The sequence below is a fragment of the Odocoileus virginianus genome, chromosome 32 (genome assembly GCF_023699985.2).
Source record: "Odocoileus virginianus isolate 20LAN1187 ecotype Illinois chromosome 32, Ovbor_1.2, whole genome shotgun sequence".
NCBI lineage: Eukaryota > Metazoa > Chordata > Mammalia > Artiodactyla > Cervidae > Odocoileus > Odocoileus virginianus.
Genome location: NC_069705.1, coordinates 19,882,345 through 19,904,708, shown reverse-complemented (window position 1 = coordinate 19,904,708; position 22,364 = coordinate 19,882,345). Strand labels below are relative to the sequence as shown.

Sequence of the window (22,364 nt, the reverse complement as noted above, 5' to 3'; positions counted from 1 at the left end):
ACAGTGGTTTCAATGCGGTATCTGCCCCACCAGATACATTCCCCACGTGACCCCTCTCCCCCTCCCTGCCCCGGCCTCAGGGCAGAGGAGGGGTTACAGCTTGGCAAGCAGTCAGGGCTGAGCAGAGGGCTGAGGAGACGGAATGCTCTTCCTCTGGGGCGCTGTCATTCTGGGAGTGCACCTAAGGTAATTCAATGGAAACCGGTGCTAACAAAACTCATGTGCTTCTGTTACCGCCCACCACTTTCCTTCACATTTTAGAGGGACAGATAGTGTTGGCGTGACGTGCCTGAGAAACTGTAAAAGGTTCCTTTGAATTCAACTTTGGATATTAGCGGTGGAGCTCACGATAGGCACTGTTGAAGTGGAAAAGCAGAAAGACCCTTCGGTGTAAAAGACAGAGGCCTTGGGGGTCCCTGTGTGAATTGGGGTGTGCTCTTTTTCAGGAACTTGGGTGAGAGAAGGCTGGGTCTGACCACAGAAGACGTGGCTCTGGCCTGGGTGCTGTCACTCACCGGCCATAAGGACTCTCCGGCAGCCACCTAGTCTCTCTGCGCTTTCTGTGCGCTCTGACCTTGGAGATGCTGAACCACCGGCGAGCGCTGGATGCGACGAGGCTTGTGAAGGTGCTTTGCCAGCTTTATGGACTTGGGTGATGAGTGGGGCATCGTTTTTCATAAGCAGTGTTCCCAATCATCCACTGTAAACCATGCATCATCCTCAATGCCATCAACACGTTGGTTAAGCACTGACTGTACAATATAAGGAACTGGGGTCGTTTCAGACATGATCAGGGTCCTGAGGGGGCTCAGGGTCTACTTAGCGACAATGAATACACTCCATCATCATTCTTATTATAGTGAGAGAAAAATAGGACCCGCCTTCCCAAGAGGGAGCCAAGAATGAGTCAAGAATATGGAGTCAAGAGGGACCTCCAGATGCAGGGAGCAGAGGTGAGATGGAAGCTAGCTTTCAGGGGTGGGATAAAGGCTTGACCTGAATGTTGAAGGACAACCAGGGTGCTGATGGGTCCCCAAGAAATTTGTAACCACACAATGATGCTTGGTGGAGATGGAAGCTGTGCAGTCTAGATCCCAGTCCTGCTTTACCTTTCACCTTATCAATTCACCTTTCCAGACCTTCAGCTGAGTTCAGTTCAGTTGCTCAGTCGTGTCCGACTCTTTGCAACCCCACAGACTGCAGCACACCAGGCTTCCCTGTCCATCATCACCAACTCCTGGAGATGACTCAAACTCATGTCCATTGAGTCAGTGATGCCATCCAACCTTCTCATCCTGTCATCCCCTTCTCCTCCCCGCCACCTTCAGTCATTCCCAGCATCAGGGTCTTTTTAAATGAGTCAGTTCTTCACATCAGGTGACCAAAGTATTGAAGTTTCAGCTTCGGCATCAGTCCTTCCATTGAATATTCAGGACTGATCTCCTTTAGGATGGACTAGTTGGATCTCCTTGCAGTCCAAGAGACTCTCAAGAGTCTTCTCCAACACCATAGTTCAAAAACATCAGTTCTTCGGTGCTCAGCTTTCTTTATGGTCCAACTCTCACATCCATACATGACTACTGGGAAAACCAAAGCTTTGACTAGATAGACCTTTGTTGGCAAAGTAATGTCTCTGCTTTTTAATATGCTGTCTAGGTTGTCATAGCTTTTCTTCCAAGGAGCAAGCATCTTTTAATTTCATGGCTGAAGTCACCATCTGTGGTGATTTTGAAGCCCCCCAAAATAAAATCTCTTACTGTTTCCATTGTTTCCCCATCTATTTGTTATGAAGTGATGGGACCAGATGGAATGCAGAGTTCCAAAGAATAGCAAGGAGAGATAAGAAAGCCTTCCTCAGTGATCAATGCAAAGAAATACAGGAAAACAATAGAATGGGAAAGAGTAGAGATCTATTACAGACCTTGATTCGCTTCTAATATGTAGATTTCCTGTCTTAATTCCTACATATATCAGATGAGTATTGTACCAAAGTAAAATGATATTTCAAACACCCGGACTTGAAGTCTTTTGGAAGAGTGAAATCAGGTAAACAAAGAGACTATTATTATGTCACTCATACTTTTCCAATATTTTCATTAGACAGCAAACTAGAGACTTCTGTTTATACAACCCAGGGAGTCCACGAATGAAAGGTTGCCTGGATGAAGGCATTCCTTTCTCAGTGCTCAGACCACAGAGGTGTGTGAGTGAAAGCTGGACAAAGAACCTGGATTTCTTGCCCGGTTTCTGTTCACTAAGCCTCATGGTGTCCACTTACAGACATGCTGATAGCAAACAGAGCCCCGCAGTAGCATTCCCAGGGCTTGTGGTCTGCTCGCCACAGCATCACTCCAGGGGTATTAAGCGTCTCTTTTCTTCAGCCTTTCTTTCCCTTCATGGTAGTGTTGGAGGTCCTACAGAAGAGAAATTCCAGACCTTCCATGGCTTGTCCCCTGGGAGGTGATAATCCCTACTCTCCGGCAAACTGCTCCCGGAGAGGAGCTCCTAGAGAAAGCCCCTTTGTGGGAGCACTTGTGAGCTGGATTTGCTCAGCAATGCTTATCCTACCCAAGGGGCAGCAACCCCACATCACAATGCCCTTGGTTTTCCTCATTCCAATGCTTTCTCTGATGGTCTGTTGCCTTTTCGGAGTTGAAACAGAGGGGGCGCTGCCCAGCGACCAGGGATCAGGCAGGGCCCAGCAGCTGGCTCGGGGTCTTCTGCAGGATGAGGGCTGCAAACAAACATGTGATTCATAGCTGAGGGGAGGCTGCCAGCTCCAGCTGCCAGGGTATGGTTGGCACTGGTTGAGAAGGTGCTGTCTGCTCTGTGCCCTCGTGTGCCTTCTGCGCTGGAAACACAGCTCCCCGCGACTGAACAGAACAGCCAGGAAAACCCTACATTCTGTCCATATTCAATCAGGTACTTGAAACAGCACACGACTCATGCTGTCTTCAGTCAAGACCAACAGCATCAGGCTCCTTTTGTTGAAGCGTTAACTCTAAGTTCTACAAACAATTTCCACGAGTGGAGTTCCTGTTGCTTACATGGCACTGTCTACTGTTAGGGAAAAGCCACGGAAACGCCAAGCCTCAGAGCAGCACCATCTTTTCCCTCCTTGAACACTCTCTCTGGAAGATCATCCCGTGAGTGTTCTCTGAGACCTGGCTATAGTCAGGCAAGGGATCAAGGCAGAGCTTATCAAAGAAGTGTTGGGTTTTAAGTGCAAGAACCAGCAGTACCACTCCACAGAGTGAGGGCGAAGGATAAAACTCATTGTTAAACTTAGGGGTCTGCTGCCAATGTTGACTGCAAGTGGTTTGGGGCAAACCTCAGGATTTCTCTCTGGGACTGAAAACAGTTCATATCTCACCATAGAAATGAAATCAGTTGAACTGAGGAGCTATAGTCCTAAGAGGTTATTAAAACTTTGGGGGATGAACACTCTTCTAGCTGTGCAAATGATGCTTTTAAATACCTGGGTAGAAGGTGATGAAACCCTGTCAATTCTCTGAATCGAGTGAGAGATCAAGTTGCCTCCCCACTTTAAGAAAGCTTCTGGGGGCTTCCCCGGTGGCTCAAGGGTAAAGAATCTGCTTGCCAAGCAGGAGATGCAAGTTCGACCTCTGGGTTGGAAGATCCCCTGGAGAAGGAAACGGCAAACCACTCTAGTATTCTTGCCTGGGAAATCCCATGGACAGAGGAGCCTGGTGAGCTACCATCCATAAGGTCAGAAAAGAGTCAGACAGGACTTAGTGACTAAACAAGAACAACAATGAAGCCGAGGACTGGGAATCCTTGAAAGACCCTAAGAAGTTTCTATCAGTCTGGGAACACAAGTATTATCTACAGTGTGACGATATAAACATCTGCTGAATATGTGTCTGTGAATATCATGACTAGTAAAACTTCAAAAATTTTCATAAAACAAAGAAAGCTTCTGTAAACACACTGCTAAGAGAGAAAAGCAAAGTACTCTTATATCACCACTCTACTAACTTATGTATGAGACAAAAGAAATATATTTGCCTCTGCACATCTGTGTTCATAGCACACAGGAAGGATAAAGAAGAAATCATCGAGTTTGGAGACTGCAACAGATGGGTGGGAGCAGGTTAGAAAGGATGGAGAGATGGTGACAGGGGATGGGGAGGTGATACTTCTCTGAGCATATCTTTTTGAATAGTTTGGGCTTTTAGTGCCATGTTATGTATTACATGCTCCAAATAAATAAAACCAGTAAGACTGAGGGGTAGGGGAGAAGGCAATCTCAGCTACTCCTTCGTGGTTAGTCACCCAGTCGTGTTGGATTCTTCGCGACCCCATGGACTGTAGCCCACCAGGCTCCTCTGTCCATGGGGATTCTCCAGGCAAGAAAGCTGGAGTGGGTTGCCATGTCCTCCTCCAGGGGATCTTCCCGACCCTGGGATCGAACCCAGGTCTCCTGCTTTGCAGGTGAATTCTTTACCGTCTGAGCCACCAGGGAAGCCCCCTAGGAAAGCTGAAAAATCAAACTAGTGATGGGAATAGTCAATAAAGAAAGGTTGCTTTAGCGTCTTTTTCTATAAACTCGGACGTTGAAATCTACACAACCTGAAGTTCTATAGCTTCTGCATAGCTGGAGTTCTTTGAGAACATAGTAGTGACTGTATGATTCCAAGAAAGGTCTGACAAGTGATGCCGTAGACTGAATGTTTGTGTACCTCCCACTGCCCCCTCCCCCAAACCCATACACTGAAACTCAACCCCCAGTGTGATGGTAATATTAGGTGGTGGGGTGTATGGGAGGAGCTAAGGTCATGAGGTTGGGGCCCTCATGAACGGGACTAGTGGTCTGTTTTTTATAAAAGAGACCCCAGAGAGCTCCCTTGCCCTTTCTGCCATGTGAGTATACAATGAAAATATGGCCATCTGTGAACTAGGGAGTGTACTCTCATCAGAAATGAAACTGCCAGCACCACGATCTTGGACTCAGCAGCTTCTGTAACTGTGAGAAACAAATTTCTGTTGTCACAACCCACTCAGTTTATGGTATTTTGTTAGCAGCCCAATTGGACTATGACACAAGAATATCTTTTGGGGGGTTGTGGGAAGACCTTGGGGCTGGATCCAGGCAAGTGGGAAAACAGATGGTTTGTCTCTGAATCTTGCCTTCTCATTTCCTGCCTTCTCTTCCACCCTTGGAAGAGTTCAGTTCCCATGCCCAGCTCCCCTAACCTGTCTCCATGCCTGATTATCCCTGATAAGGCCCTAAGGCGGGAGCCTGAAGGATGACCTTTAGGTCCTAATACTGTACATAAACATTTTGGGAGTCTAATCACATCCCGTGTTCAGGACAGCATTTTTGTAGGAAATAGATGTAATCATTTCTGGTAAAGGGTCTGGAAAGATTTGAATCCCGCCTTCAGGATATGTGAAAAGTGTACATGTTCAAATCCCACTGGGATAGTTCAATACAAAGCTGCCTTGCTGGCATGCAGAAAGATCCCAAGTAAACTTGACTTTGCTTCCCTGAGTCCAGAAAAGAAGACTGAGTACCCAAGATTGAGTAAGGTTCCAAACTGACCATGACCCCAGATCCCCCTCAGTCAATGATCCTGTGTTTGGATTAATCTGGAAGTTGTACCTGAAGATGACCTCCTTTCCAGGGAATAGGTCCTCCAAAGGCATCTCTCACCTGGAGTAGGTCTCCTGGACTGTCCTTAACTGCATTAATTAGCATTGGAAAAGAGGAGGAAAGAGTAATTTGTCAAGACTTTCATCCAGTAAAACTTGCCCCAGATGTTTTATTCTTGCCTTTTATTTTTAGCAATGACAGCAATTGGTTTAAGTTTTGGTTTCTAATAAATCAATTCCATTTACCTCACCCTCTATTAAACATGCCAAACAGATTTTACATTATAAATCTACTATTTTAATGGGACTTAATAAGCTTACTCTTAGATCTTCAAAGACTTATAGACACTCATCAGAGTGGGAAAGGGCTGCTGCCTTGGCTGGTGGTATATTAAAACAACACATTTCAGAGAAGTCATTAAAGAAACGTGTGTCTTCCCTCTTCAAAATCTTCGTCATTGTTCTGTGCACACGTGTGTCTCACAAGAGGGCTTTCTCCAGCCCCAAGCCTTTGGAAACCAGGATGCATCACACAGAGTGGTAACTACAGCTCCCCAGAGCCCTGTCTTTTTAGAGTTGAGCCATGTGCTACCATAAATAAATCCTCCCTGAAGTGCTCATCTTGCTTCCGGCAAGGATACAGTAATTTAGACGCCTGCTTTCTAACACCTGCAGAAAAGAATTTAGGAGAAGAAAACGATCCTACATCTGGGCATGGGAAAGGGAAAGGCCCGTTAACAACCCAAAGTATGATGTGGAAAGGATATGTGGGCGACTTAGCCCAGAGTTGGAGGCAAAAGAACCTAGAGGTTTAAATACCAGTAGTTGGGTCTAAAGCCAAGAAGAAAGGAGAGGAGATGAACTCACAGATAACAGGACTATTAGATAGCCAGGTGTTCCAAGACTGTCATCATACAAAGGTGGCTGCCTTTTTCTGAACCTCGGTCCCCTGTGGAAGAAACTCTTTGTTTCTGGATTTAAATTTATTTGGTGCTTGAGGTTTCTGTGAAGTAAAGTCATACATCCCAGGTATATGTTGGGGTGATGAAAAAAAAGCTGTATTTGGAATTCTCTGTGCCTGAAGCTATTTGCCAAACCTAATATTTGTAGCCACGTGACTTGTCATTCATGGAAAAGGCTGATTTGCAGAGTTGAGTGAGTGACAAGTGCTCTGCAGAATCATCTCAATGAAACTAGGCCTGAACGTTCACCCGTGGATTTCACCAATGGTAGATATAAGGAATTGCCCTATCTAAAATAAATGTCTTTTTAATTTGTGTGTGTGTGTGCTGTTGGGAACATTATTTAATGCCTTTAAACAAGGAAATCCTTGACAAAATCCCTTCAAAACCAAGCACCAGGAAAAGGTTTGTTCCTGCCGATGAACTGTCTCCTGAGATTACCCAAAGAATTACCCCGCCATTAAAAAGAATTCATTTGAATCAGTTCTAATGAGATGGATGAAACTGGAGCCCATTATACAGAGTGAAGTAAGCCAGAAAGATAAAAAGACCATTACAGTATACTAACACATATATATGGAATTTAGAAAGATGGTAACGATAACCCTATATGCAAAACAGAAAAAGAGACACAGATGTATAGAACAGACTTTTGGACTCTGTGGGAGAAGGCGAGGGTGGGATGTTTCAAGAGAACAGCATCGAAACATGTATATTATCTAGGGTGAAACAGATCACCAGCCCAGGTTGGGTGCATGAGACAAGTGCTCGGGCCTGGTGTACTGGGAAGACCCAGACGGATGGGGTGGAGAGGGAGGTGGGAGGGGGGATCGGGATGGGGAATACATGTAAATCCATGGCTAATTCATGCCAATGTATGACAAAAACCACTACAATATTGTAAAGTCATTAGCCTCCAACTAATAAAAATAAATGGAAAAAAAAAAAAAAGAATTACCCCGAAGTAGAGAACACCTGCAGAGAAGGCAATGGCACCCACTCCAGTCTTCTTGCCTGGAAAATCCCATGGACGAAGGAGCCTGGTGGGCTGCAGTCCATGGGGTCTCGAAGAGTCAGACATGACTGAGAGACTTCACTTTCACTTTTCTGCATTGGAGAAGGAAACGGCAACCCACTCCAGTGTTCTTGCCTGGAGAATCCCAGGGAGGGGGGTCGCACAGAGTCAGACACAACTGAAGTGACTTAGCAGAAGCAGAGAACACCCGGCTGTTCTGTACTTTTCTTAGGTTGGTGGACCTAAGCTCAGAAATAAGTCTTATGTTTGATCACTACCATTCTTCTTAATTAGAATTTACTGCTATAGTTCCTTCTCTTTCCACCTTTACTTTGGGGTTCATTTTAGTTCTGAAAATCTTTTCTACCATCTCAGTGTTTTTTTTCTCCCTTAAGTGGGAGGCATATAAAAAAGGTGCAATTAATTCAGAGGTTTAAAATGTGCTTCTTGTGACAGTTATTTCCAACTAGCGCTGCATTCCCCCTGGCAGAATATTTGCTTCCTCCCTCTCCATTGTTTATTTGATGTGAGAAAGAACAAGAAAGCAAAAGACAGCAAACTGAGGGTGGAGGGTTTGCCTGGAAAATTCCCAGGAAGAAACAACTGACAAAATAATACCCTCTGAAACAGATGGGTCCTACAGAGAATTATGATTTCCATGTCCAAAACTCTTTCTCTGTACAAACATAGCTGGAAGCTGGTTTTAGCCGGTTCTACCCTCAATGCTCCCTACGGCCCACCTGACTTCACATTCCAGGATGTCTGGCTCTAGGTCAGTGATCACACCATTGTGGTTATCTGGGTCATGCAAGGAGATCCAACCAGTCCATCGTAAAGGAGATCAGTCCTGGGTGTTCACTGGAAGGATTGACTCTGAAGCTGAAACTCCAGTACTTTGGCCACCTCGTGTGAAGAGTTGACTCACTGGAAAAAGACCCTGATGCTGGGAGGGATTGGGGGCAGGAGAAGGGGACGACAGAGGATGAGATGGCTGAATGGCATCATCGACTCGATGGGCATGAGTTTGAGTAAACTCCGGGAGTTGGTGATGGACAGGGAGGCCTGGCGTGCTGCAATTCATGGGGTCACAAAGAGTCGGACACGACTGAGCGACTGAACTGACTGACTGACCCTCAATGCTCAAGCCACCACTGAAATGACATATGCGCCTTGAAGCCCCAGGCTTCACCTTAGATGCCTGGAAGTGTGGGTGTGTGTACCTGTAGTCCCAGGCTGGAATGGCTGCGAAAAGAGTGAAATTAGTACATGGAAGGAGCACTTGCCCGGTGGCTCAGTGGTGAAGAATCCTCCAGCCAATGCAAGCAGCAGGGATCCGATCCCTGGTCCGGGAGGGTGCCACATGCCACGGAGCAACTAAGCTCATGCGTCACAACTACTGAGCCTGTGCTCTAGAGCCCGGATCCTGCAGCTACTGAGCCCATGGGTCCTAGAGCCCAAGCTTTGCAACAAGAGAAGTCATTGCAATGAGAAGCCCACACACTGCAACTTGAGAGTAGCCCCTACTCACTGCAACTAGAGAAATGCCCTCGTGGCAATGAAGACCCAGCACAGCCAATAATAAACCAATAAAGTTATTAAAAAAATAAGCAGAAGGGGACCTGGGAGATTTTGCCATCCTGGTTGCTGGCCACTTTCCTAGATTCCTAGGACATCCATTAAGACCTTTGAATTTATTTTAAACTTGTCCATTGTTATTTACAAGGTTTGAGAAATTCGTTCACAACTTGAAAGATTACCCTTTTAGGTAGCAATACAAAGCTCTTGGGCTATTTCCCTTCAAATGAGTGTTTATTGATTTTTTTCTCTGTCTAGTTTTGAGGAAGAAAGATCTGGTGCTTCCGAATTCTTTGAAGCACTTTTTAAAGGCATGGTACCAAATGCTGACTGTAGTAGGTGCCAATAAATGTGTTAACTGAATGAGTTTAAAAAAATGGAAACCCAAAGGAGTTTTGAACAGCAGGTGGGCGAGTGGTCTGAAAGTAGAAACACTGAGTTCTCTTCTTGCACTGCCCTTATCTAGGACAGCAGTAACAGTGGGCTGTTTCCCACCTGGCACTCCACCCTTTCTTCCCAACCCTGCCCAGGGCAGTCAGTCCTGCTGGCTCTACCACCCAGGCCCTCTTGCTCCCTGGCGTCTCACTGGTCTTGGCCTGGGGATGACAGGTGGGGAACAGATTGAGTAAACCCTCCCCATTCCAGCCCTTGCTTTTTGTCTCACCATCCGTTGTTTTTCTCTTAATCCTGCCTGCAACCCTTTAAGTGGTCCCCTGCTAAGTTCTCGTCATTTGAACCATCTGGGATGGCTTCCGCTTTCAGCCAGGCTTCTGATACAAATGATAACCAGCTTTAGCAAACTGGAAATGGATTTCGAGCAGTGGAATTAGATTCTGAAACTCGGGGATCACGCCAGCTGTGTCTGGCTTCTTCCTAAGAGGCTGTGAGGTGGAGAGAGAAGCAGGGAAGATGAACTGGTCCCCACATGCCTGGGCTCTTGCGGCCTGATGCTCCTTCTGACAAGAAGCGGAAGAACGGGGACAGTTCAAGTGGTCTTGAAGCCACTGTTTCAAGGGCTTAAAACGATTTTACCCACCAAAGGTATTAACACACTTGGGGATATAAGAGCTTTGCTCACGACTCAACCAGCAATTTTAATTAAAAATGGAGGTGTTTTTTTTTTTTTTAAATAGCCACTTGACAAGAAAGTAGAGACCCCCTAATGGGGTAGTGAGACCAGAGTCCAGGCTTCATTCTGCGGGTGGCACTGTCCTCACGACCTTGCAAGAAGCTAGAAATGTACATAATTGCAGAGGAAACTGCAAGACTACAGGAGAAAAGGAGGCTGGACCACGGTGGGCAATGACATCCACAGTCTTTCATATTTATATCTTATATATATATATATTACATCCAAGTATGACAGTCATTTGTACCATTTCCCAGGAGACACGGATGTTTTCAAGGCAAGGCAGGGCACGGGGAAGGGGGTCGGGTGCGGGTCCGGCCCGGAGGAGGGGGCCGGGAGCTGCCTCACAGAAGCTGCAGGAGCTTCAGCGACTGTAAGAGGGCTGCGGGCTCGGCCGAGGCCAGGTACTGGCAGCACAGCCAGTCCTCCAGCTCCACCCCGCGTCGGCGGTCCACCGCCTTCTCGGCGAACTTCATCATCATCAGGGCTCGCTTCATGTCGATCCAGTTGTGGAGCGTGGCGCACAGCGCCTCCTCCGAGGCGCCGGGCGGCTCCACCAGCTCGCGCCGGGGCCCCCACAGCAGGCACTGCAGCACGCGCTTGGCCTCGCCGATGCGGATGCGCTTGATGGGGTCGGCCTCCAGCAGCAGGCGGGCGAGCCGCTGCAGGCCGGGCGAGTAGAGGGACAGCGCGGGCAGCGGCGGCAGGTCCTCCTGCCCGTAGTCCTGCTCCCGGAGCTGCGCCCGAACCTCGAACGGGTTGGGCTGGTGGAGTAGCTCGTAGATGAGGATGCCCGTCTGGAATTCGTCGAACTTGCGGTACTGGGAGGCAGACACGATCTCGGGGGCCAGGCGTGCCTGGCTCTTCTGCTGCTGCAGGTTGGCGGTGCCGCCTGGCTTCTGCTTGGCCTTCAGGAAGTTGCTTATGATAAGCCGGGGCAAGTGTTTCTCACCGGACCCTCCCGGAAAGGCGGGGGCGGCTGGAGGGGTGGGGGCGGCGCCGGTAGGGAGGGCGGCAGAGGAGGCGGTAGCCGCAGGGGCGGGGGACGTGGCGGTGGGCGGCACGGAGGCCGCGGGGGAGGGCTCGGGGGAAGCCTGGGGGGCGCAGTGCACGAGCAGCAGGTTCTCCAGGCACAGGTCCCGGTGGATGATCCCGTGCTCCTTCAGGTGCTCCAGCCCGTTGCAGAGCTGCAGGAGCAGGAAGCACACCCGCCGCTCGTACACCTCGGGCTCTGACTGGTGGCTGGTGGCCAAGTCCCGCACGAAGTCCGAGGCGGTCTGGTGGGGCACCTCCCGGGTGATGACCACCACGCAGTCCTGCTCCTGGGCGGGGGGATGTGAGGGCAGGGCAGACAGAGGGTCCTTGTGTGCGTCGGGAGAGGTGAGCATGCTGGAGGGCACGGAGGCGACAAAGTGGCCACAGTCCTGCTGAATATTGAAGTGCACGGGCACTGAAGGGCTGCAGTAGGAGGCTGCCTTGGGCTCGGGGGTCTTGCAGATCTGGGGGAAAGCGGAAGTGAGGTCAAAAGCCAGAGCCATCATTCTGTTCAGTAAACAGTGCTGGGAAGTTTAGACGTCCGCATGCAAATGGTGAACTTACACCCCTACCGCCCACTGCGCACACACCATTTAACTCAAAATGGGTCACAGAGACCTAGGTCACAATGGAGAGGTTTAGGTGTGAGAGCCAAAACAATGCACACTTTTGAAGAAAACACAGGGCAGAATCTTTGAGGCCTTAGGCTAAGCCAAGATTTCTCAGCAACCACACCAGGACCATGGTCCAAAAAAGAAAACGGGGACAAACTTGACCTTATCAACTCTTAAAACTTGTGTGGTTCAAAAAGTATTAAGAAAATTGGGGAGACAAGTATTAGAGTGGGAGGAAATATTTGCAAAACACATATCCATCCAGAGTGTACCCAGAATTCTTGCAAAGCTGTCATAAGATAAATTATCCAATCAAAAAGTCAGCAAAAGATATTCACAGGCATTTCACCCAAGAACTATGTAAATGGCCACAAGCACATGAAAAGATATTCAATATCATGAGTCATAAGAGAAAGGCAAGCGAAAAACGCAATGAGAGCCCAGGTGATGCCCACCAGAATGGCTGTAATAAAATGATACTACCAAGCATTTATGAGGATGTGCAGAAATGGGATGTCTCAGATGTGCTGGTGGGATGTAAAATGGCACCACCCCTTTGGAATACAGATTGTCAATTTCTTAAAAAGTTAAACCTAAAATGATCATACAACCCAGCCAGAATGAGTTCCCTTGATAGGAAGACATCTCTCTGCCCACAACGTGGACTGGACAAATTCTCAGGAAGCCAGATAAGAGCTTCCTCAGGCAATCAGCCTCACTCCTCAGCCACTGTACCTGACTTGGCAGCTACCTGACAGCAGATATATTTGATCACTTGGATGTTCCCTTCTTGGGGAATCTCAGGGGCAGAGATGCAGGCCCCTACACCTCTAGGACTTGGTCAAATTCTCTCTGCCCTGGTTTCTAGATCCAGGTTAATATGCCATGCCTACCAACTGGCACAACCCATGGGGCTGATTTTAGTGGAGCTGCTAAGTGTAAGCCACTCCTCCAAGGGTGAGTCATAAAAGCTGAAAGAAAACAGAAAGCTCTCCAGGGAATAGGGAAGCCCAAGGGCCCAAAGGTACCCTCTGAACCGAAGATGAAATAAACAAGCAGAGGATCTCAAGCTCTCTGGGGAATCCCTATGCTATGTCTTTTCCTTCCTCTTCTACATCTTTTTGTACTAATGACAGCATCAGTCACCTAAGGATCCTGAGCAACAGGAATCCATCTGGTGGCTGCACAACTGAGAGTCTTGAGTCACACACAATGGCCCCCCATCAGGCCTGATCCCCTCTAATTAATTACACGGAAGGAGACTGTAGATGGTCTGTGGGCACTCCTCTGCAAAGGAGATGGTGCAGCCCCAGCCGTGCTTTGTAGAAGGGTAAGGATCAGTATGTAATCCTGAGAAGAAAGGCATCTGGCCCCATCTACAAAATATCACCCAGCAAACAATCTCAAAATAACCCTTCTGGCTGCTGCATGGCTGTACTTGAATGATCACGGCAGTGTTTATGGAGTGCCACAATGCTTACAGGTGACGTTTTTAGAAGTTCTGTTGCAAGCACCTTTTCAAAGAGATTTATTTATATTGCAGCTCTACAAACCTCAGCATGAAACCTGGCATAAAGGAGCTCAGCTACTAAGAAAACTTTTAAAAGATAATTGGAGGGTTGGGGGGCCGGGGGGAGGGAACACATTAATTTAGTGATCTCTCTTATTAGAAAAGTAGAATAGAAATAAAAGGCAAGCTCATTTTATGCCAGACAGTGTTTCCTCTTCCATTAACAAAAGTGATTTCGGGATACATGTCGAAAAGGCACTGCTGTAGGTTCTTTCTCATCTGAGCCAGGCCAGCTGTATTTGGTTTTTAAATGGCAGTTTTCTGGAACAATGTCGGCTGGGGTGGTCCTCGAAAAATAGTCTAGTGTATAAATACCAACAACCACTGTGTATGGACCTGTCTGCTTTGCCATCCATGGATATAAGGGAGAGCTTCTCAACTACGACATACCCAGCAAACTTTCACATGATGCCTATAAAGCATACTTCCTGTAGTGTCTCTCTAAATTTCATTGAACAACTTCATGAGATAGATGTTACTACAGAGCAGGAAGCTGAGACTCTAAAAAATTAAGTTATTCACCGAAGATTATACAGCTGAGAAGTGTTCTGGAGGTGAAGAGTAAGAGCCTTAGGGTGAAAAGGACCTTAGTTTAAATATGAACTCTGCAAACACTGGCAAGTTACCCTTGATTCTTGTTCTTTTCGGTTGGTCGTTATGTTCTATTAAGTAGTCACAAACATTGAACGCATGAATGCTGAACCACTGCTCCTGGGGAAATACAACGTGAAGTTCTTACAAGCCTCTGGTCACAAGATGTTCATCAACTGGCCAATGTATAGCCCTGCTGTATGTGTGTTTCTGTTTAAAGTCGCCTTATTCATAGATACTGTTGAGTATCTCAACTGTGCTAACAGTGACTCATGGCTGACAGCAGTGTAGCTCATGCCTGAAAAGAAGCTGATCTAACACCCTCTCAAAACTGCATCACAGTCTTCCTGACCTTAGGATCATGAGACAGGACTTCATTGCTTGGCATGGCCATTTTAAAGGGTGAAATCACCCTTAAAAAGAGTGTGAAGATGAGGCACTTGTTTACAGTATGAGAGCTGAGAAAGAAGGTGGAAAGTCCCCGTGTAGCACCTCAGCTAGGGATTTGTGTGTTGAATAACTTGGATCTCCCCAACTCTGCACGTGGCCAGGGATGACCACTAAAGCACCCCAAGTATTTATTATTTGGGGTTACAAAAAATTTCAACACCAAATTCACAAATATGAAATCCCCAAATGTTGAGAATTGACTGTATTTATCTCAAAGTCTGTTTCTCCTCTGTATCTCAAGGGCAGTGTCCCTCCTCACAGGGCACTGGGAGCGTTAAAAGACACAACACAGACGCAGCTTTCAACACAAAGCCTAGACAGGTGAGCACCCCTCAGGAAAGGTTGCTATGGTGACTGCCCTTGTGGGTCTGGAGGAAACCTGGCAGTGGAGCCAGGCAATCCAGAGGTGGCTGGCAGGTAATTGTACAAACCCAGAGGGCACAGCTGCCAGGCCTGGGATGTGTTTCCAAGGATCCTTTTCTCCAGGGTATCAAAGGTCTGAGCCCAGCAAAAACTCTCCTTGGGAGTCCAGGCAGTTTGCACAGAGATGTAAATGAAGGAGCAAAGTAAATGACAACTGGCCTGGATGGGATTCAGAATCAGTGAGCTGGTCCTCTGGCAAGACCTCACTGCCTCGAACAAAAGATGGGGTGCATGTTAACCAGTGGGGGAGCCCTGGGAGGGGCCCCGCAAGATCATTCTACAGTGTCAAATGAGGAGTGAAGGTAGAGGAGGTGGGTGAAAGGCTTCTCTTCCACCCCCACCTCCCCTCACCACCCTGCAAGATCATTTTCAGGGGTCTGTGCTCAGGTTTTGGCTCAAGACCTTCACACAGACTGGTTCAGCTCCAATTTCAAAGGTTTCATTGAGCCAAGTCTTGCTTTAAACTTTGGTGCCTTGGCCTGCTTCGTGGTTGAAAATCTGGGCTAAGTCACGTCTGCGAAATAAAAAAGGCCCAGCCAGCTTAACACAGGTCCCTAATTACTGGAGTTCTGGCTGACTGAGGCACGAAACAGCGTCGACAGCACAAGTTAACAAAGGCTTTTCCTCTTCCCTGTATTCGTGGAGCAGGGCTACACGAGCTGGCTTCACTCTCTCGCTGCCACAGGAGGCAAAGCCCACAAACAGAGGGACCAACGTGAGCCCAAGCAGGTGCAAGCCTGCAGCCGAAGCTCCCGCATCCCAGACATGGGTGAGACAAGCTCGGCCGCAGACAGGCAGCTCCGCCTCCTGGGGACCCAGAGGATTCAGATGACTGTATTCCATCCAGAACCAGCACTAATGAAGTGGAACGGTGGCGCGTGCAGGACGCTCTGTGCCCCGCCCCCACCCCATCACCAAGCCAGGCACATCTGCAAATTGATGCTGCTGTTCCCTAGACTCTGAATACTTGAAATTCTTCAAATTTCCTTTTCACAAAATATTGAGCTCCAATATAAAAAAAAAGTTAAAAAAATTTTAAAAAGAAATTTCCTTTTCACACTCTATGGAGATACTTCCTGATCTGCCAAGCCTCCAGCAGAATCACAGAGAACAACTGGGACTCTCCTCCTTAACAGGCCCAAAGTCTATCTGCTGGTTTCTTTTTTTTTTTTTGATATGGACCATTTTTAAAGTTTTACTGACTTGGTATTAATATTGTTTCTGTTTTGGTTTTTTTGGTTGGGAGGTACGTGGGACCTCAGCTTCCTGACCAGGGATCAAACCAGCACTCCCTGCATTGGAAGGCAAAGGCTTAACCACTGGACTGCCAGGGAAGTCCCTCCTTATGGTTTAGATTTCAGATGAAATGAACAACACTGCCTTCTAATGTTCTCTGGGAATGTTGAATTTTCTGCACTGTTCTTCAGAATTGGCTAACTCTACATTATTACAGGAGGTCTTAGAATCCAAGCTGCACATCACAGTCACGAATCTAAAAAACCAAACCCCTTGATCCAGAAGTTCTGATCCAGCGGCAGACCTTGCGCCAAGTGGCCCCCTTGGGCCACATCACTTTCTACCCCATGGGCAAGAAGGATTAAAAGCCTGTCCCACCAGGCTTGTTCTTCCTCAAAATGAAGAGGTCAGCCGTCTCTTGACAGTGAAGGAGCCCCCAGGTCCAGCCCCAGGAGGCAGGGGAGAGTAACTGATGTACCTGAACACAAGAAAATGTTCAGGGTGGAAGCAGAGGGATGATTCAAAGATCATTTTCTCAGGTCCACTGGGTCAGCAGTAGCAAAGAACTTCCTAAAGGCACCTCCACCCCCTTGACTTTCAAGGAGCTCAAATTTACATCCCTTCATTGGATGGGTACAGATCCTGGGCTCTGGGCTGCCAGTGATGACCAGGCTGACCACATTCAGCTTGCTCTTTCCTCCATCGAACACGTGCATACAAATCACACTGCACCATGTCCTGGGCCAGGCAGAGTGAACTCACCGAGCATTTCCAGGAAATGACCCTCCTCTTGGAGGCGGCCGAGGGGACAGGACTTCTCAAGCCACCGGGCTGCCAGCCAGACCCGCCGGCCGGCACAGGGCGGGGAACAGGAGGTGGGGGTGGGACCTACCTTCACGGCGTAGGTGCTACCGGGGTCCTCAGAGCAGGTAGCGCAATAGTAAATGGCATCCCCTGAGTCACAGCAGGGCTTGTTACAGGTCAGCTTGAACAGGGACCAGTTATTCTCGCTGAAGTGCAGCTCCTTCTTCTGGCCGCCCATGAAGAGGTCCTCGCACCTGGCCACGAGGCGGACCAGGGACTGGGCGTAGAGCCCCCCCAGCTTGGCATAGGTGCCCTCCTTGCTGCTGATGCTATTCAGGAGGCTGTGCAGCTGCAGCTGGGTGCTGCCCGCTGAGGCCTGGCTGGACACGCTCAGCTGGGAGGACGAGGCGGAGGAGACCCCTTTGCCCTGCAGGCCTTTGCTGCCCCCCAGCCCCGGCGTGGGGCCCCGGTGGCCACTGCCTTTGGACGTTTTCTCCAGCGGCTCGGAAGCGGCGAAGACGTGCTGGTGGCGGCCGCCGGGGCCCGAGGCGTAGCTAAAGTGGGAGTCCTCGTGGACACACACATTAGTCTCCGAGTGGCTGAGGTTCAGCTTGGGACTTGCTGTTCTAGGCTTGGGGGAGCCCTGGGTCCAGAAGAAGCCATCCGGGGAAGAGGCCGCCCGACTCACGAGCTTCTTCTGGGGAAGAGGCGGGGGCTGCAGGGGGTCTCCGGGGGACACATCCTCGGTGGAGCCTGAAGGGAAGGGGACAGGGGCGAAGAGCTTCTTCCTGCTGTTGGTGGGCGAGTGAGCTGGCTCAGACGATGGACCTGAGAGAGAGAAACAGAAATTCTCAGGCTAGAAGTCCATGTTGCTCAGTTCCAGGGTCCTGTGGGCTTTTTTTTTTCCCCATCAAAGTAATTTGTTTTATATTGTTTTTATTTATTTCTTAAAGAGACAACACATGCATATGAACAAATTAAAAGTGCAAAAAAGGTATACAATGCCAATGAGTCTTCCTCCTATCCTGTCCCTCAGCATCCAGTCCCTCTAATGTAACGGAAACCACTGCTGGCAGTCTCTCATGCATCCTTCTGGAGATCCGCCAAACAACCAAAACACACACACACGCAACATACACACGTTTACACAAAGGAGAGCAAATAGTGCCCACTGATCCCAATATCCCTTTTCTTCATTTGCCACTATGGCTTGGAGACAGTCCACATCAGATAATGTCCAGATGTACTTAATTCTTTTTAATAGGTGCCCCAAACTATATCATCATATGCAAGTATCATAATTTATTAACCAGCTCCCACTGGATGGATACTTAGGTTGCTTCTAATATGTAGCAAATAATATTGCAACAGCAACAACAAACTTGAACATGTGTGGCTTGGCTGGATTTTTTCAAAAAGTCAGTTTATAGAGGGTAGTGTTTAGCTGCAGTATAATGCTTCCTTTTTAGTGTGTAATTCTAAGAGTTTTGACAAACTCCCTGATGGCCTGGGGGACAGGGCAGGCCCGCAGACATTTTAGAAGGCAGACAATGGTGGTGGTGGTTTGGTCATTAAACTGTGTGCATCTCTTATGACCCCATGGACTGTAGCCTGCCAGGCTCCTCTGTCCATGGAATTTTCCACGAAAGAATGCTGGAGTGGGTTGCCATTTTCTTCTCTGGGGATCTTACCAACCCAGGGATTGAACACAAGTCTCCTCCACTGTGGGCAGATTTCTTTTAAACCACGGAGCCACCAGGGAAGCCCAGAGGGCAAAGGAAGGTGACTTTTATAAAAAGAAGCAGCAGGAAAGTGAGTGGTTCCTAGGCCCCTGAGTTCCCAGAGTGGTACACATGGATACTGATATGATTCTGGGAAAGCTCCATCACCGCCCCAGGTCTCCACAGTGCACAGGTACGTCCAGAAACATCACAGAAGGTGAGATGGACAGCCAATCTAGACAGAGCGAAGACTGGACTTAGTCTTTGTATCACTGCATGAAATGGAGAGTTCGCAATGAAACAAGATTTCAGGTAAAAAAAAAAAAAAAAAACATTTAAGAAAAGATATTGATGTTGGAGACAAGAAAGTGCCAAGTGAAATAATACTCATTTATTTCATTCTAAGAACTGATTCAAAGATGTACCCACTATTTTAATAAAAGCTTATAGGGGGATTAAAAAAAAAAAACCATTAAATGTATCCATATGTGGTAAAATGCATGCTGTTATCCTGAAGGTTAAAATGTGAAAGAAACAGGGGTCTCAGATTTAAGGAAATGGACAGTTATGATGTGCGCCTGTCATTTTCAGGGGGCCGCCGACCTCTGGGATCTAATGGCTGATGACCTGAGGTGAAGCTGATATAATAATAATAAAGACACAATAAATGTAATTTGCTTGAATCATCCCCAAACCATTTCACCCCCTGCCACCCACAGTCTATGGAAAAACTGTCTTGCAGGAAACCAGTCCCTGGTGCCAAAAAAGCTGGGGACCACTGTGACTGTGCACGTCACCTAAGGGCAGGGCATGCAGTACCTCTGAACCCCTCCCCTCTCAGCAGGACGACGAGAAGGAACGATGTACAACTCAGAGGCCTGAGGCACGCGGAGAGGGGCCCCAAAGGAAGGCCACTGTGAGTTTTGCGTCACTCCACTCAAGGCCTTTGTAGGGCTGCTCGTGAATACGTGATCGCTGTTCATGCCTGAGTCTCTCTCTGCTTTCTCCAGCCGAAGTGGGACAGAAGCGGCCGGCACCAAGCCTGTCACACCCACATGGGCAGGGCGTGGGGTGGGGGTGGTCTCCTCACTTAAGATGCTCCTCCACAGGCAGGAGAGAGCAAAGTGGACGACCACGTCCTCAGGCGTTGATATCCATGCCCCAGTCCCACTGACCAGCATCAGTGAGCAACAGCAGAGCAAGCCCAGTGCGAAGCCCCCAGAAGGACAGAGTGAGTACACGCAGCTCGTTGAACCCAGGAGCTGGGAACCAGGTTCAGGCAAAGAGATGTATTATCAACACGCAGAAGGTAAGGGTGGGGGAGGAGCGGAGTGTGATCAGAATTCCGGTCAATCAGCCCTGAACATTCACTGGCAGAACTGATGCTGAGGCTGAAGCTCCAATACTCTGGCCACCTGATGTGAAGAGCCAACTCATTGGAAAAGACCCTGATACTGGGAAAGATTGAGGGCAGGAGGAGAAAGGGATGACAGAGGATGAGATGGTTGGATGGCATCACTGACTCAGTGGACATGAGTTTGTGCAAACTCTGGGAGATGGTGAAGGACAGGGAGGCCTGGTGTGCTGCGGTCAGTCCGTGGGGTCACAAAGAGTCGGACACGACTGAACGGCAACCAGCAACAAGGACACCCTGCCTATGACTCCTGGCCCAGTTCAACTGGCCGGAGAGGCCTGTGACAAATCAGCTTGTGGACTAGCTCCCTCTTTTAGCCTCATGCTTACACCCACCCACTATTCGGTGTGCTTTTCTTGCCTTCGTTGTCTGGCTCTCACCACATCCCTTTCTGCCTCTACCCTGATCTGAGGTTGCACAGAGAGATGTCAGCTGTCAATCTTACTCAGCTGAGTTTCCTCACTTAAAACTGACCAGACTGCATCTCCACGAAGGCCCCTTCCAACACTAATAGTCTACAGTTTCAGCCACTCTTTCCATTTTCAACAGCTCCTCAAGTGCATTCTGTCTCAAAGCTGCCCCTGAAAGAAAATACCTCTAGGCTGATGGTTATCTGGCTTCCTCTGTTCCTCTAGCTCTAGCTCTCACAAGCTGTGGCTGGAAAACTTTTCAGTCTTTAAGAATAGCAGGAATCTTAAAAAAAAAAATATATATATATATACACACACACACACACACACACATATATATATATATATAAAATCAGCGACACTTCTTATTTCTGGATTACCAAAGAAAACCAAGAGGCTATGCTTTAGCACAAAATATATTGTGTCTGTTCACGCAGTTGGAAGGAAGTGATTTTTCTCCTTTGCCCTGTAGGTGTTCTCTTGCTTTCTTGTGGGAACTGTGAGTCAGTGGCTTTGATGAGATCTATATCCTGCAACCTCTGAACTAAGTTGAGCCAGGAGTACTGGATATTAGAAGGAGGCGTGCCTTCAAGGATTAGCGTCTAGGCTGGTTCCTTTTTATTTCTTAGATGTTAGGTGTTTGTCACCCAACAAGCACCGCCTAAAGCACAGAGCAGTCAGACAATGGCACTGCATAGAAGGCTCCCAGCCGGGCACCTGCCCAGCAGATGGGAAGGACTACAGGACACAGACCTTACCCAGTGCAGTGAGGCTCATCGGAAACGTTCCCTTTCCCTCTATGACTGGGCATTACATACATGTGCGTGTGTGCGTGCATTCTAACTCCCTTCAGTCGTGTCCAACTCTTTGCGACCCTATGGCCTGTAGCCCACCAGGCTCCTCCGTCCATGGGATTTTCCAGGAAAGAATACTGGAGCGGGCTGCCCTGCCCTCCTCCTGGGGATCTTCCCAACCCAGGGATCGAACCTACGTCTCTTACATCTCCTGCATTGGCAGGTGGGTTCTTTACCACCACCTCCACCTGGGAAGCCCTTTACATACACATACTGTGATTGTTTTCATTTGAGAAAAATCACCTAGTTTGGTAACAGGCACCCCACCTTCTGTCCTGAGGCATTCTTAAATCCATGCTCCAGACGTGGACCCATGACTGATGAGAAGACTGTAATTCTCTCTGATGACTCCCAGGCAACACAGGACTGAATTACATCTCGGCTGTTAATATTCTTAGGGCTTCTCAGAAAGAGATGTCCACACGTGACCCTTCTCGATTAAACTTTGTGATTTCTCCACCACAAGACAGGCAGCAGCCATCTTCTACCCAATGGCAGGCGCCCCCGAAAGCCCACTCTGGCTCGGTCGTGTTCTTGACTCTTCTGTGGGGCACCTCCTCGGAAACACGGCTGTGACCTTGCAGAAGCTAGACTCTTACTATGAGTAGCAGCTGCCACCCTCTGCATTTAGAAGAGCCAGAAAGAAGAGGGAACAAACATGCCTTGACAGCTAAAATAGTCTCAAAACTCACAGGCAAGCCACTGGTTTAGAAAAATGTGTCTAAAAAAATCATGAAACACTTTGGCCAACAGCCCATATTCTCAGGACTTGGATCCAAGGGCGCATGAGACAGAGTCAGATATATCCTGGGGTTTTAGGCCGGTGTTAGGTCACTCTGTTTCCAAATTCTGGCTTATAATTAAGGGTATAAAAAGGGTAAGAATGGAAAATACTTTCCTGGGAAGTCTGCCTACATCACAGTTACATCATTGGTAGTTTTTTTA

The 22,364-nt window shown here is 48.2% G+C and overlaps 1 protein-coding gene across 3 annotated transcripts in view; it reads right to left on the bottom strand.

The window, feature by feature from the left end:
* Window positions 1-5,784: 5,784 nt before the first annotated feature.
* The window catches only part of PRAG1 (PEAK1 related, kinase-activating pseudokinase 1), a 50,134-nt gene continuing 33,554 nt past the window's right edge, over window positions 5,785-22,364 (bottom strand). For all 3 annotated transcript variants that reach the window (XM_070459952.1, XM_020911340.2, XM_070459953.1), the window contains exons 5-6: window positions 17,109-17,848; window positions 5,785-11,796 (exon numbers count right to left, since the gene is read on the bottom strand). In XM_070459952.1, coding sequence (XP_070316053.1) covers window positions 10,642-11,796; window positions 17,109-17,848 — 1,895 coding nt within the window. In that variant the 3' untranslated portion in view covers window positions 5,785-10,641. The remainder of the gene's footprint in view (window positions 11,797-17,108; window positions 17,849-22,364) is intronic.